Below are 18,545 nucleotides of genomic sequence, written 5' to 3'. Positions count from 1 at the left end.
CAACCTGGGACTGAACTCCAGCCCTCAGCAGTGAAAGCACGGAATCCTAACCACTGGGGAATCCCCTAGGTCCACTCTTATTTCAGTCACATTTGTACAATAGAAGAAAGATTCGAGGAGGTCAAGAAATATTTTATTGAGAACCAGGGACACAGCCATAAGAGAGGGAAGCACACAGGACTGCTAACTAAAACCCAATAGCCAGCAAGGGCCCTTTGGGCCAGGAACACTGCCTCCTGGGGTCCTCACAGTCTCCCACCAACAGACACACAAGACTGGGCATCCAGGGGAGGGGGGAGTGGCTCTGGTGTCCCACAGAGTGAGAGGATATATGATGCCTCATTATGAGTGACAGGGCAAGGAGGTAAAATGGAGCGGAGTCCATCACTGCCTAAGACCACCTCCTCCTCTCAGAGCCAACACCAGATGGAGGACTGAACCACCTAATATCTTGTAATCAGCTGCTGTCTTCTCATCATTCCTACAGGAAGAGGCAAAAAAAAGAAAAGAAAAGTTATCAGACATACCATTTAGAGTGGGGTTCTTAACCTGGGTTTCATGGATCTCTGGAGATCTATGAATGCATGTGAGGAAAAAAATTACATCTTTATATTTTTACTAACCCCCAACTGTAATTTGATATTTCTTTCTATTTTGAACACAGACAAAAGCCCCCAAAAGCCCACAGGGGTATTAGCAATATGGGTAACCTGTTAACAAGAGAAATTAGAGCTATTTTCAGACTTCCCTGGTGGCTCAGTGGTAAAGAATCAACCCACCAATGCAGGAGACAGAGGTTCAATCCCTGATGTGGAAAGATCCCACATGCCGAGAAGCAACTAATCCCATGTACCACAACTGATGAGCCTGTGCTCTAGATCCCAGGAGTTGAAACTACTGAAGCCCACACACCCTGTAGCTGGTGCTCTGCAACAAGAGAGGTCACTGCATTGAGAATCCCATGCACTTCAACTAGAGCAAAGCCAGCACAGCAAAGACCTAGCATAGCCAAAAAAAAAAAAAAAAAACCCATCACTATACCTTCATTTCCATTCCATACTTACATCTGTTTACCACTGTAGATGAGCCGCTGCTGCTGTGGTGGAATTCCCTCTTTCTCCTCCACACGCTCCTTGATTCGTTCCACCTTTAGGGGTACAAGTAGTCAGGGGCTGCTCAGGGGGAGGGACCATGGAAGTGGAAAGAACAAGAGCTATGCAGATAGCATGAGAGCAAAAGGACTAATTTCATCAGCACACCCAGGCAAAGGTACGTGCAGGGAGATACGCACAGAGGCACTAGGCATACGTTACCTTGTCCGTGGGTTCAATGTCAATCTCGATCTCCTTTCCAGTCAGCGTCTGAAATAGGCAAGGGTTTCATGAGTCTTATAGTTCAGTATACCATTTGTCTCCTAGGTAAAATATCCTGGCCTAGCCTTGGGGGATCGACTTCCTTCCGAGAAATGCACACTCTCAGCAAAGTTGATTTGAAGTGTCAGGAGTATTTGCTTATACCCAATTTCAGACAATTTTAGGCTGTGGACAATTTTGATAGGGGAAGATTCTGTGAACCATTTGACCTCTTAATCTCACAGGTCATCTCATCCCCCACCCAATTAGAATCCATGAGAATACTATAACTCCTTTGGATAAGACAGCAATGAGAGTTGTCCTAAGGAGAGTATTCCTTTGAAAAGGACTTTGTTTTATATACTAATGCTAGAAATTCACACTCAGATAATTCAAAGCATTCTCAAGGACACTAGAGATCACCTCTGACCAGCTTTTTAAGCAATACTAGAACTCAACATTCTATTCTCTTGTATTTTCTCCAGATTTTCACCTAAATCCTAAAATTGCAGCTCTGGTCTTGTTGACTTCTTCCATAGGCTAAAGGTTGCTGATACCCAAAACACAACTGTACACTTACAAATGCTGTGCTTCATCCAATCTTACCTCCCATCCACCCTTGCTCTTAAAGCTCCACTGCATCAGTCTACAGTAATCCAGACCACAAATGCACGATGTAATTTAGGGGCATTTTCTTTGCTTCTACTGTTTTCCTTGTTGCCATCCCCTCTTCCACTCTTTCTCAAACTTTTAAGGGACCCTTTAAGATTGATGACTTGTCAGCAATGCACTTTAATAGATATTACAGCCAGTTGTTTAAGTGTCAAACTCTCCAATTTACACTGCAACTTCCTAAAGGACAGAGACTGTTCAGTCTTCCCAATCTAAGCACAAAGCATGCTGTTTGACATATAAGCAGTCAATAACTATTATTGGAAAGGCTATATACACTGGTGGCTCAGACGGTAAAGCGTCTGCCTACAATGCAGGAGACCCGGGTTCAATCCCTTGGTTGGGAAGATCTCCTGGAGAAGGAAATGGCAACCCACTCCAGTATTCTTGCCTGGAAAATCCCATGGATGGAGGACCCTGGTAGGCCACAGTCCATGGGGTCACAAAGAGTCAGACACGACTGAGCGACTTCACTCACTAAATACACTGATGATCATGTTATGATCACAACCAACACTTACTGAACACTTTCTAAGAGTCAGAAACTATGCCAAGTGTCTTACGTGCATCAATACATTTAATCCTTGCAAGTAACTTATGAGATATGTACTATTCCTATAACCATTTATAGATCAGGAAAATGGGGTTTGGACAGCTTAAAAAGCATGCCTATGATGTCAAAAGGACAGTGTGGATCCAAATACAAATTCTCTGGCCCAGAACCATAGCTTTTAGCTCCGTATTCAGCACTGCCTGAGTCTGGCTGATCTAGTACATGCTCAGTTGCTAAGTCGCATCTGACTCTATGACCCCATGGACTGTGGTGCGCCAGGCTCCTCTGTCCATGGGCTTTTCCAGGCAAGAATACTTGAGTGGGTTGCCATTTCCTTCTCCAGGGGATCTTCCTGACCCAAGGATCGAACCTGCATCTCCAACTCCTGCCTTGGCAGGTGGATTCTTTACCACTGAGCCACCTGGGAAGCCCGGGTGATCTAGTATTGGGACTCAAATGTACACTCCTGTGGCAGATTACAAAATAACATATGGCTCCCACTTATGGGACCACATTGAAGAAAGGACATAGGACCTAATTTCTCAACCATGAGAATGGCTCAGTACTAAGGATATTAAAAAAAAAAAAAAAAAAATTGCAGGAGTAACTCCCTTGGATTGACCTGTTTGGATGCAAAATAATAAATTACAATAGTGATTCTCAAGTTTCCACCCCAACCCAAGCTGGTCTATATGAAAATTCAATAGTCTACGTTAAAATGAGAAAAGTAATGCCAACAGTGAGCTTTTCATGAAGCTAAATATGTGCGTGCATTCTCGATTGTGTCTGACTCTTTGTGACTTCATGGACTGTAGCCCACCACGCTCCTCTGATTTTCTGCAAAAATACAGGAGCAGGTTGCCATTTCCTACTCCAGGGAACCTTCCCAACCCAGGAATCAAACCTGTGTCTCTTGCATCTCCTGCATTGGCAGGCAGATTCTTTACTACTGTGCCACCTGGGAAGCTCTGAAACTAAATATATTCAGCTGTTAAAATGTCCTTTTATGAAATGACAGTGACAATATATGGTATTTTTTTTAGGCTCTTTCCTGACCAAATGAAAAGTATACAATTCTGTGTTGTCCACAAATATTTCACTTTATTGTTCTTAATACTTTAAGTGCAAAGACTCTTTCACCACACAATTCTATTTCTAGGTAACTAACCTAAAGGAAAAACTTGAAATTTCAGTACATATTCAAAGAGGAACATATAAGGTATACTGTAACACCTTTCATAAAAGCAAAACACTGCCTATTAATAAGAAAACAAACTATGGTACACCCATAGAATGACATATTTATTATGCAACAGCTTATACACAGACATGGAAAGATCTAGAAGAATAATATGATTAGTATCACCTTCTGTATGTAGATACATACAAACATACATAAAAAGGATTAAAAGTATACATAGCTCCTAAAATAATGATTATCTTTGAGAAGGGGAGTAGGGCTGAGCAGACGGTTTCCCAAAGCTAACTCTCCCTTTATCTGTACTATTTACATTTCTAATAAAAATACATTCCTTTATCATATGGATATTAACATTCATTCTGATTTAATAATAACAATTTTTAAAGAGTACAAAAGACTCTAACAGGAGCCTAAAACTGCCCTCCCAAGAATTGGATGCTTGGGCTTTACAATGTTTGAAAAAAATTACTGGTTTATAAATTCTAAAAGTCTAGGACTGGTCCTCTTGTTTCTGAGATTGACTACAAAAGCCTATGAATGTATCCAAGCAGCAATTTGGCATATGGCATCCAGCAACAACACTTCTGGGAAAATAATACGTCCAAAAATTTATCTATGACAATGGACTGCAACCTTCTCAAACTGCAAAACTAGAAACAGCATCTAAATACCATACAACTGAAGGTTAAATAAATTATGGTACATACACAGGGGGTAAATCACAGAGTCCTCAAATCGTGTTTAGACTAATAGTATAATTCTAATTTTGTAAATAAATAAATAAACACAACAACCAGTCCATCCTAAAGGAGATCAGCCCTGGGTGTTCATTGGAAGGACTGATGTTGAAGCTGAAACTCCAATACTTTGGCCACCTGATGCGAAGAGCTGACTCATTTGAAAAGACCCTGATGCTGGGAAAGATTGAGGGCAGGAGGAGAAGGGGACGACAGAGGATGAGATGGCTGGATGGCATCACCGACTCAATGGACATGGGTTTGGGTGGACTCTGGGAGTTGGTGATGGACAGGGAGACCTGGCGTGCTGTGGTTCATGGGGTCGCCAAGAGTCGGACATGACTGAGTAACTGAACTGAAATAAACACGTGTATTTATATGCTTTCAAAAAAGTTTGAAAGGATATATATATCAGTGCTTTTATCTTGAGTTGTGAGATTATGGCTGACTGAAATTACTTTCTTTGTGTTTTTGCATTTTCCATTTTTAAAAACCATGAACACATTGGGATGAAAAAAAAAACGTCCTTGATGAGAGTATAAGAAAATAATTCTTTAAAGTAGCACCGTCTACTAGAGAAAGAAACTTAGTGACAGCCACATATACAATATTAAATATTCTAGTAGCCACATTTTTAAAGGTGCAATTTTAATATTCTGAAACCCAATATATTCAAATTATTAATATATTTTACATTCTTTTTTCTAACTAAATCTTCAAAATCCTGTGTACATTTCATACTTGCAGCACACTTCAATTCAGATGGTAAGTTTTCATCTGAAATACTTGATCTGTATTTAAATTTCATAATTTCCAGTTGATGGGACTTCCCTGGTGGTCCAGTGGTTAAGAATCCGCCTTGCAATGCAGGGGATCAGGGTTCAATCCCTGGTAGGGGAACTAAGATCCCACATGCCGAGGAGCAACTAAGCCAGAGCGCCACAACTACTGAGCCAAGTCCATGTGCCGCAACAAAAGATTCCACATGATTCAACTAAGACCCAATGCAGCCACATAAGTAAGTATTAAAAAGATTAAAAAATTTTTTTCATAATTTACAGTTGAAAAAGATTTACATTCCCAACTTGTTCCAAACAAGTTAAAAGGTTTCCCAAGGGCTGAATAAAGTTTTAGTTCTTATATTTAAATTAACTAAATACAAATAAAATAAATAACTGAACTAAAACTTCAATTCCTCAGTCTCACTGGCCATATTTCAAGTGCTTGACAGCCCACGTGGGCTAATGGGCACTGTGCTGGACACGGCTCAAGAATTCCAGCTTACGTAGGAAGCAACAATAAAATCGGAATACCCCCATTTTGTAAACTCCGATGAAGTAACAGATCTAGACAACTACTAACATCACAGAAAGCAAAACCTGACAGAAGTAAATGTCACAAAACACCCGTGAATTATTCTCACGTGAACAGACAAAAAGGACTGACTGAGCCTCTATATCTTATTATCAATTGACAGGAAACAAAGAGGAAAGGAATATATTAAAAGACAACATGGGGATGTAGTCAGCAAAATCCAAAATATAGGAAACTCTATGGGGCCAACAATCTAGGTTATTCAACAAGAAATAAGGAGGGAAATGGAGAATTACATGTTTAAAGAGGCCTAAAATACTTATCAACCAAGCACAATGTATGACTCTTAATTGAATCCAGATTCAAACAAATTGTAAAAAATAAATAAGACAATGATAGAAGTTATCATTGGTTTTTTAGGTGTAATAATTATGGTTATGTTAGGAAAAAAATTCTTTTTTACAGATAAATACTGAAATATGTACAAATAATACATGCTATGCTATTTGGGATTTGCTTCTTAAAATATCACGTACGAAAAGTAGTGAGTATAAATAAAATAGGATTGGCCATGAGATGATAGTTTTGAAGCTGCGTATAGGGTGCTTTGGGCTTCCCTGGTGGCTCAGTGGTAAAGAATCTGCCTACCAATGCAGGAGACGTGGGTTCGATCCCTGGGTCCAATCCTTGGGTTGGGAAGATGCCCTGGAGAAGGAAATGGCAACACACTCCAGTATTCTTGACTAGGAAATCCCATGGACCTAGAGGAGCCTGGTGGACTACAGTCCATGGGATCACAAAAGAGCTGGACAGGACTTAGTGACTTAACAACAACATAGGGGGCATTAGTCCTTCTCTTTGCTGTTGTGTGTGTTTGAAATTGTCCATAAATTAAAACTGTTTAAAACTGAACAATTTTAAAAGATCATGTCACACTGGGTTTCTTCCCTCAAATCTGATCATTGTGACCTGGGAATACATCCAATGGTATTCAACTGGTCTATGATAAACCTAAGCTTAACATTCTGCTCTAAGCACTGGAAGGGGTACAAAAGAAATTAAGTGACTCAACCTCTGTCAATAATCTTTTTCAAGTGAAGACTTACAATCAAGAGACAATGAGACATACAATTAATAAAACAAACCAACAACAACAACAAAACCCAACATACAAGGAAATGCCATACTGATTATTATTGTCCAAATACAAGGTGCAGTGACAAAGTGCTGTGGTGAGGGAAGACCAACAGTGATTAATTTAAACCTGACTGAGATAACATTTCACACCCACTGTAACAGCTAAAATAAAGATGGGTGCAGAGCAGTTAGAATGCTTACTCATTGCAGGTGGGGATGTAAAATGGTACCACATTTTGGAGAACTGTTTGGCAGTTTCTTTTAAAGTTATACATGACCCAGTAATTCCATTCCTTGGTATTTATCCAAAGGAAATGAAAATATGTGGTTTAGATGCTAAGTCGTGTCCAACTCTTGCGACCCCATGGATTGTAGCCTGCCAAGCTCTTCTGTCCATGGGATTCTCCAGGCAAGAATACTGAAGTGGGTTGCCATTTCCTTCTCCAGGGGATCTAACTTCCTGACCCAGGAATCGAACCCAAGTCTCCTACATTGCAGGCGGATTCTTTACCGACTGAGCTATAAGCTGTAAGTCATTATTCAAATTTTAAAAAACAATGACCTTTAAAATGCTGCTTGGCCTCAATCCTTAGCTAATAGGTAGTTCAGAGGGCTGAAGATGTTAATGGCTATTATGCGTGGTAAATACACTAAGGGGCAGATGCAGTAACGACAGACTTACTTAGCAGTTAAAAAAAAAAGTTTAACGTTGCACTGCACCAATTGTTAGTTTTTGTCCCTCCGTCTTAAGGCACAGAGGAGGAAATTGCAGGTAGGGCTAATGAGGATTGGGAATTAGTGAAGAACCATGGGAGGCGGGATGGAGATCGCGTACTAGGGCACTGATAACTAACCTGCCTCAGTCAAGGAAGTAAGGCTAGTCCAGGATGCTGGCTCAGAAAGGCAGGTGCTGACTGAACACGCTCCCACCTTTGGTTCCTGAAGGAAGGCTAAGATATTACATCTTGGCAACAACTAGCCGAGGCTTACAGTCTAGTTTCTGGGAGGCCCCAGTTCCCTAGGCTAACGCTTTTCTGCTGTGCTGTGCTCGGAGTAGCCTACGTTAGGGGCTGGGAGAAGCGGGTAACTTGGGGATGAAGGATGGGAGAACAGAGCTTATTCCAAGAAACCGAGAGATGCAGGCCTTCTCCATGACCGCGGGGGGGCATACAAAATAGCGAGACTTCGGACAAAGGCGGCCCTGGAGTAAAAGCAGGTGAGGAAGAGACCCCTGGCGGAGCCAGCCCCCTGCTCTCAAAGTCCTCTTGGGCCTCCCCCCTACCTCCCGGCACCCCTCGCGCGGAGCCCCGAAGCTGTCAACCCCCTCCAGGCTCGGGAAAGGCGTGGTTTTCCTTCCCGGTTTCTCCCTTAAGGCACAGCGGCCAGCCCAGTACCACTGCGTCTTGGCAAGGCTGGTGGTGCTCCCACCTTCACTTTAATTAGCATCTTCTTCTCAGTTTGGGGCTGCACACAGATAAATTGCTGCTTCTGCCGCTGCGGTCTCCGATGCCTCTCCCCAGCACTCCGCCTGTAAGAATCACTTCTGCTTCCGGGTCACTGCCAGGCTCCACCCCTGCCTCGCACTCCCCGACCCCCTTCTTTCCAAGGGGTTCCGGAAAGGCTCAGGAATATTTCTGCGTTTCGTTTCGGTGGCGTAGTGCAAGAAAAAAAAAAGAAAGTAAAAAAGCAGCCAGCTTAGTCACAGCAGAGATGACAATTCTGAGAGTCCCCAATGAGTTGGGGCTAGTAATAAGCGGGCGCGGAACGAACTACCCCTCCCATCATGCCAGGGGGCAGCTCCGCGCGTCCCACTCTGGGAGTTGTAGTCCCCTGTCCCTCGGATCCAACGGCATCCTCAGTGTGTGAACTCTGTTACCCAGAAGGCCTTGCACGGCGGCCACCGAAGCCGGAATTCCTCGGTTGCTAGTTCTCTGCGGCAAATTAGCCCAACCTGTTATCCCACAAGGCTCAGCGGGGCTGCGCGAGGCTGTGGTTAAGCGAGAGAAGCGTCGGTCAACTGCCGCCCGGATCACGGCGACAGGAAGTGAGTACCCCTATCCCGGAAGCTGGTTTACGAGAAACCCACCACTCTTCGCTCCCGAATCTGCCCCTTACCCCAGATTGGTCTTTGTAACGGTGGCAGAAAGAAGAGTGGGGGCGTAAAGAATGCATCATTTTAGGGTCACTCACGACTCCATCCCAGTTCTCCCCAACAAATAATACTATTTGTTGAAGACTCCGAAGTAATTGAAACTGCATGGTCTGAAGTGACGTTCTTCAGGGACTGTACGTCAGTCAATGCCCAGACTTTACACGATTTGAGCTAAGAGAGAGATAAGCCTCCCAGCCCTAACGGCATTAAGACCTAAAGGGAAGTTGACTCAGCTCCCCTCTCCCAGACTTTTCCTACCTTCCAACCCTCAGATTCATTGCTGTCTTAAGGTCCCTGCCATGCCTCACATCGATAACGACGTCAAACTGGATTTCAAGGATGTCCTGTTGAGGCCCAAACGCAGTACCCTAAAGTCTCGAAGTGAGGTGAGCCTGCTTTCCTAGTTGCTCTTTCTTGATCCCAAGCTCCTTGGAGAGCCTGAACTGGGAAAGATTCCTGGCTTTTGCCCTCCTGCAGTACTTGTTTTTGGAAGAGTGAAATGCTCAGTTTCCTGTTCGCATCTGCAGGTGGATCTCACAAGATCCTTTGCATTTCGGAACTCAAAGCAGATGTACACTGGGATCCCCATTATTGCTGCCAATATGGATACTGTGGGCACCTTTGAGATGGCCAAGGTCCTCTGTAAGGTAGGACTTCCCTCATGCCCCTTCCTCATGGTGTTTTGTGGGCTGACTGCAGAGGTATCTGCATCCCCACTCCCATCCCAGGTCAGCTCTGGCAGTTAACAGTCAGGATGCTTGATTTACTGCTTTCTGCAATAGTACTAAGGCCTCTTTATCTGATAACTTTAAATGGCCATCTGACTTAGGGAGATTCAAAGCTAAGTTTTTCACCCATTTTAACAGAAACTTCCCTTTTCTCCTGTCCAGCATTTTAAACATCCTGCCAGTTTTCCCCACTACCCAGATCACCCTCTACAAACCACATGCATCTCTCTTTACACTACTGTTGGGATACTCAGCATTCACTGTTTTAGTCCAGAAACTAAATATAGTTTGAGCATTCAAAAATTCCCAACCAGAAAATCCTAGAGAGAAGAAATTTAGTTTCTTTCATGCCTGCTATTTTTTTTTTTTTTTTTAATCTTCCTTTTCTTTTAAGTCCTAGGTTCCTGGGTGTTCTGGGATGTGCCCCAAATGGAATGTTTTTCTTATACAGGTTATTGCTTGTTTTCAAAACGGAAGATGCTGCTCCTGTCAGTTATATTACTTGCTTCTATACTTGTAGCTGAGAAAGTAGATAGTTACTTTGGGTATCCTGAGGACATATACACTCTTCTGGCTATCCATGTAGCCCTGGTTGATGGATTCTGCTGCTGCTTGTGGCTCTGTTATCCTTAAGGACTTTGTCTCCCTTTCTCTGTTTCTGATTGCTATAAATCTTTCTGGAATGTCTGCTGTCATTTCTCTGAGGTTCATAGTTATGCAGCTTTAGCCCCATATTACTGTTGGCATTCACTATCTGCTTAGCAATCGCACTGTTGCCCATTGTCCACCTGGCCTATCCAGTACAGTTAAGGAATGGTGAATCTGACTTCAGTGTTAACAGATGTCCTACAACGTATGGACCTTGCTGGGACTTTCTTGATGCTTTATGTTAAGACTGGCTTTTCGTTTCTGCTGATGAATGCTGAAGAAGTCAGATTTTAGAGGTACAGGCAAGTCTCAGTAATAATTAAAAGGTTCAGTGCAAGGACCTTTTTCTAGATCTCTAACTTGGTATGTAACTGGATGTATTCATCATGCCACCCTATGCCAAGATATCTCCCAGGTGTGATGACTGCCTAGAGTGATTTTTGTTTGTTTATTTTTGTTTATTTTTCTTTGTTGGTGGCAGAGTGTTGCTGAGAAAGCAGAATTCAGTAGCAGCTTTGGCTGGGTAGTGTTGATCTGAGTTTAGCATGTGCACTTCCTTACTGCTGGCTAATGCGTGACTCCCTTGGATCTCTTACCAGTTGCAAGATTTGTGCTTTCTCAACTGCTGTCTTGTTTATTCGCATGTCTGCACTGTTAAAGCACAAACATCAGCATTCACAGTGGCCTCTGAATGCCTTTCTCAGAGTATTGGGATGTTGTCTGCAGTTTTTTGAGCTAGGGAACATAAATCTGATGAGTCATTCTAGCCTTCAACCTGGCTAACTGAAATAGGCTGAATGAAACAGACTTCTCAGGTTGGTCCATGACTTAAGAAAATCTGTCCAAAATCTGTCCATTACTTTTTTTGGCGTGGGGGGGGGGGTGTGCCATGCATCAAAGCATATGGGACCGGGGATCAAACCCATACTCCCTGCATGGGAAGTGAGTCTTAACCACTGGACCACCAGGAAAGTCCCTTTTGTCCATTACTTTGGCAGAGATAGAGAAAGGGTAGTATCTTATTGGCTGTTAACCTTAAGGCTTTACCTTGTTTGATTTTGTGAGCATTTAGGCTCACTGAATTACTGCTGATAAATGGAACAGAAAATACCCAAAATAGGTTAGTTCTGTACTAGGTTGTCCTAGGAGGAGGAGCTGAGTCAGTGCAGGCAGACACTGTCTCTGTTCAGCCTTTTCATGGTTCTCTTTTGTCTGCTTCTTATCCCACTGCACCAACAGCTTGTCCTTGTCACTTTTTAAGTCAGAAGCGCTACACGCGCTGGCAGGTGAAATCCAATCCAGATAACTTAGTGCTTTGGTGGGAGTGTTGGGAAAGTACTAGCTTACGTGGAAAAGCCTGATTGCATTTGTAGGGAGAATAATGGTGGAACTGAGGTCTCAGCTCAACCACTGACATCTTCAAGTTGCTTTTTCCAGACTTCAGTCCTTCTGTCCCCCAGATAGGATAATATAAAGGTCTATTTCCAGAGAAAGAGGTTCTAACAAAGTTCTTTCCTTTTTAACGGCTCTTTCTTCTCCCCAGTTCTCCCTCTTCACTGCTGTCCATAAACACTACAGCCTCGAGCAGTGGAAAGAGTTTGCTAGCCAGAATCCTGACTGTCTTGAGGTAACACTGGTCCTCCCCGACCCCTTCCTTAGCCCAGTCTTCCGAGAATCCTTTTTGCTTGGCTTCCGACCCTGACCTCCCCACTCCCGTTGGCTAACCAGCCATGTTGTCTCTGACATGCTCATAGCCCTGTTTCTCTCACAGCATCTGGCTGCCAGCTCAGGCACAGGCTCTTCGGACTTTGAGCAGCTGGAACAGATCCTGAACGCTATTCCCCAGGTGAAGTATGTGTGCCTGGACGTGGCCAATGGCTACTCTGAACACTTTGTTGAATTTGTGAAGGATGTGCGGAAACGCTTCCCTGAACACACGATCATGGTATGTCTGTTACCCTCTAGTGGGTCCATTCCTCTCCTTCCTCCACTCTTTCCTGCCACTCTATTTTGTTATAACAGTTCCTTTCTCCTCTACTGCATAGTCCACTTAATCATGTCACTGGGTGGTTATCCACGGTTCCCCGTTTTAGATGTTTGTTTACTGGCCAGTGCTGTTATCTCTGACCCTTGATACATGGTCTTGTAAATCCAGTACCTGATGTCACTCACCAAACCACAATGGAACACTTATGCATTGTACATATCTCTAGTACATACACACCTGCCCAAAGACATGGACAGACACCACAGTCTTATATTAAAGGGGTTGTATCAAATGCAGTTTTATTTTTTTACAAGCTCAGGGGAGTTGATAAGGCCTTGTTTTCTTCACAGCATTGTGGGGTCTCTCTGTCCTGTTCATCAAAAGCAAATACAATTGGGTAGGTGGGTACTTAGCCTATATTACCATGTCCTCCCACTTCCCCTGAAGCCAGAGAGGTTTCATGACATAACAACTTAAGCACAGGATATGTTTGGGGGTCTTGGTGGGGAGGGAGAGATGAATCTACTATAAATCCGGTGTGAACTTATTCCAGTTGGACCCCCACTTTACCCTAGTACAACAGTAACACTGGCCACTCACCCCCTTACCTCAGCTTGGGAAGCAGGGTCCTGTGAAGTGACTCATCTAAAAGAGGAGCCCAGGGACTCTTCTTTGTAATAATGTTGGAAGCACATGACCTCCTCTCTTTCCTGAGAAGAGACCCTGAGAATGCTGTTATGATGGCTCTGTCCCAGGCAGGGAATGTGGTAACAGGAGAAATGGTGGAAGAGCTGATCCTCTCTGGAGCTGACATCATCAAAGTGGGAATTGGACCAGGTAAGCTGGTTCACTGGGGGGTCACTGGCCACCCCTCCAGTGGCAGACACCTGTGGAGAACTTCATCCTCATTCTTGTCACATTCTTCACAGGCTCCGTGTGTACCACCCGGAAGAAAACCGGAGTGGGGTATCCACAGCTAAGTGCAGTGATGGAGTGTGCAGATGCTGCTCATGGCCTCAAAGGCCACATCATTTCAGTAAGGTCATGGGCAGGGTAGGGTATGAAGCTGCCAAACATCTGGGTTCTCACCCACATCTAGAGGTTCTGGTAGAGTTTGGATCAGGGTTCCTGGGTCCCTGTCAGCATTGAGCTGGGCCGCTGGGACCTCCTAGAGGGCTTGGGGCATCCATACTGTCTCTTCACAGTGCTCCTTACTTTGCAGGATGGAGGCTGCAGCTGTCCTGGGGATGTGGCCAAGGCTTTCGGTAAGGAGGGCACATAAGGAGGATCCTGTAGAAAAGGATGAGTCACCTCAGGGTTTAGGGTCAGGCTAGGGAAGTCCAAGAAAGCTGTCCTTTTATAATATGACCAGGGACCCAGAAGTCTGTGGTGTCACCTGGGGCAGGCCAGCAGGGGACATCCTGAAACTCTAATACAGACTCTCCAAATGTGGGCCAGGACCATCTGCACCATCCCCTGGACTGCTGGGTGGTGTAGAGGTCCGAGCCCTACAGCGCATCCATAGGATCTAGCTCTGGGGAGTAGGGCTGCAGTACACTTTGCCAGCTTCCTGGGTCATCCCTGCTCACACTGAAGTTGGAGACCTTTGCTCTTGGGACACTTGCAGTGAGTCTTGTTTGGCTGGGCACAGTAAAAAGAGGTGACCAGAAGATGGCAAAAGCAACAAAAAACAGAGCAGAAGCCTGGAAGAGACTCTGAAATTCTTCGAAAAGTCAGGCCTACTGAGGAATTGAAGTCAGGGCAGAGCAGGCCTGTGCGCTTGGGTTATGGGCCAGCTAAGGAAACAAAACCAGGAAGATGCCAGAATCACTGTCAGGCCTGAAAATTTGGTGTGAGTTGCTCCTGAGGGTGACAGTTTGGGCACCTGGACCAGTTTCCTCTCTTACCCTCTCGCTGGTGCTGGCAGGGGCAGGGGCTGACTTCGTGATGCTGGGCGGCATGCTGGCTGGGCACACTGAGTCAGGTGGTGAGCTCATCGAGAGGAATGGCAGGAAGTACAAGCTCTTCTACGGCATGAGCTCCGAAATGGCCATGAAGAAGTATGCCGGGGGTGTGGCTGAGTACAGGTAGGTGTGGTGGCCAGAGGCCAAGGGTTCTTGGAAAGCATGACTTTCCAAGAAGGGTGATGGCAGAGCTCATGGTTGCTGGGAGATAGATGGTACAGTTTTTGGAAGAAAAGTGATGAACAGGGAAGGACTAAATGCTAGAGACCAGGGTAAGGAATCCAGCGAGAAAAGGTAAGAAAGCTTTTCTTCTTCTAAGGGCCTCAGAGGGAAAGACAGTGGAGGTGCCCTTTAAAGGGGACGTGGAACATACCATCCGAGACATCCTTGGAGGCATCCGCTCCACCTGCACTTATGTGGGAGCAGCTAAGCTGAAGGAGCTGAGCCGGAGAACTACCTTCATCCGTGTCACCCAGCAGGTGAATCCGATCTTCAGTGACGAGAGCTAGACCTGAGCAGTTCTGCCCTCCCAGGGCTCTAGCATCCACCACAGGGCTCCCAAGTGGGCCCCTCTCTCATCCCAGCTACTCAGGCTATCATTACTTGGTCATTTCCTGTCCTCTCCTGACGGCTCCTGCAGTAATTCTGTACTTCTCTATCTGCACATGCAAAATGCCGAGGGCACTCAGTGGGGAGGAAGCAAGGCAGGCAGGCTGAGACAAGGAAGTTGAGAGAATCAAGTGGGAATCTGGGGACCCAGCATTCTGAAGATGATTAAAAAGAAGAGAGGCTGATTCATACATAAATGTTTTATGTGGCCTTGGTTCTGGTAGAGGTAGGCTTTTAGAATCATGTTTTGTTAATCAGATTCATTAAATAGACCTTTGAATATCTACAAAGCGTGGAATTGTTTACATACTTTAAATACCTCAATAAAGAGAGATCCCAATGACTTTAAGATTCTGGGGGTTTTCTGCATAAGGCTGGCATCTGGGTGCTACCCCAGGGCAAGTGCAGGAGTAAGCACTGACCCACTGGAGTCAGCAACATTGAGTACCCTTCCTGTGAAATATCTCCATTCTAGAGCCGCTACCCCCAAGGAACCTGGCAGCATGAGAATTTACAAAGTATATTCTGGCATCAGACCACAGAGTTATTTTCAGAATAGCAAAAGGAAATTTTTCTTCTAGGCTCTCAGCCCTGGTAATGGGCATGTCTGACCAGCACTCTCCAAGGGAGGTAAAATGGCAAAAGGATCCGCTTCCAGCCCCAGAGAGGCTGGTTGTGTTTCTAAAGAATGACCTACACTGACCTTAGACAAGGCTTCATTCCCCTTCCTTGCACCAAGACAGTGTTTTAACAAGTCCGAAATTTAATTATCAAGCATTACAAAGTAACTTCAGCATTGTAGTCAGGCAACCCAAGCCCAGGCTTCCACTTTATCCCCACTAAACTGTATGAGAGAAAGAAGACAGGCAGAATGTCATGGGCATTTCAGTCTTATCACAGGAGTCTAGAACTGTCTGTATAGTCAGGGAAGGGGATAGACACAGTGCTGGGGCCAGAGGAGGGTAGGTATTCACAGAAGGTGGGGATCAGGGTGTCAAACTTTGTCTTCTGATAGTTTTCCAGAGGTTCCTGCAGAGAAGGGAGCAGGGAGATCCTATCATCATTGAAACGTGCCCTGATCCCTCCATATCCTAGAGAATGTCACTTTCTGTCTTGTTCTGCCCACCCATCCCGTTCCCAGCTTTCCTACTCACCCTTCCTTCGCTTTGGCTATCTTCTTCCTCGTCAGAGTCCAAAACCAGGTCCCCTATGGTAATGTCAGAGCTGTACAGAGATGGAGGACAAACTGTAGGGAGGAAAGCAGAGTCCAGGTACTCTCCTCAGTGAACACAGATCCTCAGGAATCCCCAGGAGAGAAGGCTGTTTGATCCGGTTCTGACTCAGGATACCTACCTGACTTCCTAGGAGGTGATGATGACAGTCTTAGTGGTTCCATGTGGCAGTCCATGTTGCAGTTCCTGAGGTGGGAGCAAGCAAAGACAGGGTGAAAGGGAAGCAGGCAGGGCATGTGCTGCTAGTAGGAGGCAGCAGCTGTTCTACTCACTCCTTTTGCTCCGATGCAGATGAGTCCATCGGGTTCCCCTTCACTGCTCTCCCTCCCAGGGTCCTGGATGGACTCCTAGACTTCCGGGTCAGGGGTGCTCTGGTGCCCGCAGGACCTGCTGGATCTGCTGGGTGTGTGCCGTCTTTGCCCTTCCCAGGCTTAGATGTGACCTGGGCTGCTGAACCCACATCCCTGAAGGGGAGCAGCATGACTGTGGGGCGCTCCTTATGGCCTCTGCTAGTGGCTGCCCACTGGGACTGGATTCTTCGCCGGCCTAGAGGGGCCAGATTGAAATGGTGGCCAGTCAGAGGTTCTGGATGCTTCCTTGAGGCTGGTCCCTGAGGAAGCAGTGGGCCAGGAGAGGCTTTTGGCAGGGGGTCGTGGAGTGCTGGTCTTGGTTGCTGAGGAGGACTCTGCTCTGAGGGCTCTGTCGTGTTCACTGCATCAGTAGCAGAGCACTCTGAAGAAGAAAACAAGGCTCCTTAAAAAGCTAAAATTCTAACACATCCACTCAGTTTGGTTTCTTATACCTCAGGCCCATGTAGCCCTTCCAGTGGGCTGTCTCAAAAGGTCTCAAGCTAAACACTCCACCCCCCAAATTCTTGGTTCTCCTACATGGTCCTGGTACCTGGAAATGGCCACCCCATGTCCACGCCATATTGGCTCAAGACAAAAGAAGAAGTGATAGAAACTCCAGGCTGCATCCAACTCAGAACATCCTGAAGCTGTGGGCAGGGAGAGAGGCATGAAGACCACAGGCCTTGTTACAACCCCACCCGCCACCCCAGCATTCTGCCCTTATGTGTTTTGCACCAACAAAACCTGCTGTGCCTGCAGCAGAGGCAGTGCTTTTTCCAGCTGACACAAATATTCAAAAAACAGCTTTTCCATGGCAGCCAGAAAAGTTTCCCCATACTCTTGTTCGAGTTCCTGCAGGAGGAAAAGCAGCAGGTCAGAGATGGCTAGAGCCAACAGCTACACCACTGCTTCCAAAGCAGCCAGTCCCACCTGCAGCTTCGAAGCCAAATCAACAGGGGCTTCTGCCAGCTGCTTCACCTGCTGGCAAAAGGTTTCCTGAGCCTCTGATATCTTCCTCAGATCCTGCTTTGTCTGTCAAGGGTAAAGAAGGCAAACAGTTTAGGGGCACCAGGAGCCAGTGACCAGGAAGAGGAGCAACTTTGCTGCATCAGGTGTTAACCGGGGTAGGGCTTGCTTCAAGGGTTACTCACGATTTTGGGGTCCCGCACTGCAGGTCCAGACTCTGGGAAGTGGTGATGTAGGGCATTTAGAACCTGGGCCCAAGGCCGGCCCTGCAGGATGAGCTCCACCACCAACTGTGGAGAGTACTGAGCTCAGACTGCCCACGTCGGAGTAAACTGCCCTTTTCCTACCGGTTCCATCCCCAAGCAGTCGGCCCCTATCCCCTCTACCAGGTCCTACTGGTTCCAATACCTTGGCCTTTAGGCCCATACACAGGCGTTCATGATGCCGGTAGCGAACCAAGCCAGGGGCAGCAGCGCGCAGGTATCGCAGAAACTCCAATACTCGGGGAAAATGCTCCACGCAGCGTCCGCGAACGACCTGCCAGCTGGCAGCAGCTACAAAGCGAAGAGCAGCGGGACCGGCCCCCGGGGGTGTGGCCATGGCCGGCGGACTCCACCCCAGGGGCCGCCTCTTTGGGTTCCTACCTCCTCGGCGCGGCTTCCCGACTCCTCCCAGGGGCGGGGCTTCCGGTGGCCCTCACAGGCTCCGCTATTTCAGTCTGCAACGGGTACTTGGCTATCCGACTCTGCGCCTCCCAAGGGCCACCAGAATCCTGGGGTTTCTCTCCACCTCGGGATGGAGCCCGAATGCAGAAGCTGGCAAGCTCCACTGGCACTAGACCGCTCTGTCTGAAACGCCGCCGCTGTCTGAAACGCGAAGGCTACCTCCCTTCCGGCTCTGCGACCAGTTCTCCTACCCGGGAAAAGAGTAGGAGTGGCGAACC

The 18,545-nt window shown here is 46.1% G+C and overlaps 3 protein-coding genes across 12 annotated transcripts; 1 reads left to right on the top strand and 2 right to left on the bottom strand.

Annotated features, from left to right (window-relative positions):
• Nucleotides 1-111: 111 nt before the first annotated feature.
• Nucleotides 112-8,876, bottom strand: NEDD8 (NEDD8 ubiquitin like modifier). Its single transcript, XM_043471072.1, has 4 exons — nucleotides 8,395-8,876; nucleotides 1,314-1,361; nucleotides 1,065-1,147; nucleotides 112-481 (listed from the first exon to the last, which is right to left on the bottom strand). The coding sequence occupies exons 1-4, from the start codon at nucleotides 8,410-8,412 to the stop codon at nucleotides 385-387; spliced, it is 246 nt and encodes an 81-aa protein (XP_043327007.1). The 5' UTR covers nucleotides 8,413-8,876; the 3' UTR covers nucleotides 112-384.
• GMPR2 (guanosine monophosphate reductase 2) lies at nucleotides 8,871-15,397 on the top strand. 3 transcript variants are annotated; one of them, XM_043471061.1, is made up of 10 exons: nucleotides 8,871-9,010; nucleotides 9,391-9,504; nucleotides 9,646-9,765; nucleotides 12,038-12,121; nucleotides 12,266-12,439; nucleotides 13,237-13,318; nucleotides 13,411-13,517; nucleotides 13,704-13,746; nucleotides 14,409-14,568; nucleotides 14,765-15,397. In XM_043471061.1, the coding sequence occupies exons 2-10, from the start codon at nucleotides 9,418-9,420 to the stop codon at nucleotides 14,952-14,954; spliced, it is 1,047 nt and encodes a 348-aa protein (XP_043326996.1). In that variant the 5' UTR covers nucleotides 8,871-9,010; nucleotides 9,391-9,417; the 3' UTR covers nucleotides 14,955-15,397. The 3 variants fall into 3 exon arrangements, with proteins under 3 accessions (XP_043326996.1, XP_043326995.1, XP_043326997.1); XM_043471060.1 differs by having other exon boundaries at nucleotides 8,874-9,010; nucleotides 9,409-9,504; XM_043471062.1 differs by lacking the exons at nucleotides 8,871-9,010; nucleotides 9,391-9,504; nucleotides 9,646-9,765 and adding an exon at nucleotides 10,261-10,374.
• TINF2 (TERF1 interacting nuclear factor 2) lies at nucleotides 12,750-18,545 on the bottom strand. Of its 8 annotated transcripts, none has more exons than XR_006269940.1 (10): nucleotides 18,011-18,545; nucleotides 17,788-17,892; nucleotides 17,567-17,668; nucleotides 17,372-17,488; nucleotides 17,187-17,283; nucleotides 16,559-17,018; nucleotides 16,408-16,472; nucleotides 16,209-16,300; nucleotides 13,090-13,771; nucleotides 12,750-12,851 (listed from the first exon to the last, which is right to left on the bottom strand). XR_006269940.1 is itself a non-coding variant. In XM_043471059.1 (10 exons), exons 2-10 carry the CDS (start codon nucleotides 18,026-18,028, stop codon nucleotides 13,601-13,603), a joined length of 1,227 nt encoding a protein of 408 aa, XP_043326994.1. In that variant the 5' UTR covers nucleotides 18,029-18,156; nucleotides 18,247-18,545; the 3' UTR covers nucleotides 12,750-13,600. The 8 variants fall into 8 exon arrangements, 5 of the variants coding, with proteins under 5 accessions (XP_043326994.1, XP_043326989.1, XP_043326990.1 ...); XM_043471059.1 differs by having other exon boundaries at nucleotides 12,750-13,771; nucleotides 18,011-18,156; nucleotides 18,247-18,545; XM_043471054.1 differs by having other exon boundaries at nucleotides 12,750-13,771.

This window comes from Cervus canadensis, chromosome 6, assembly GCF_019320065.1.
Source record: "Cervus canadensis isolate Bull #8, Minnesota chromosome 6, ASM1932006v1, whole genome shotgun sequence".
Classification (NCBI taxonomy): Eukaryota; Metazoa; Chordata; class Mammalia; order Artiodactyla; family Cervidae; genus Cervus; species Cervus canadensis.
Note: the sequence above shows the minus strand (reverse complement) of the source record. Positions and strands in the feature narration are given on the sequence as shown.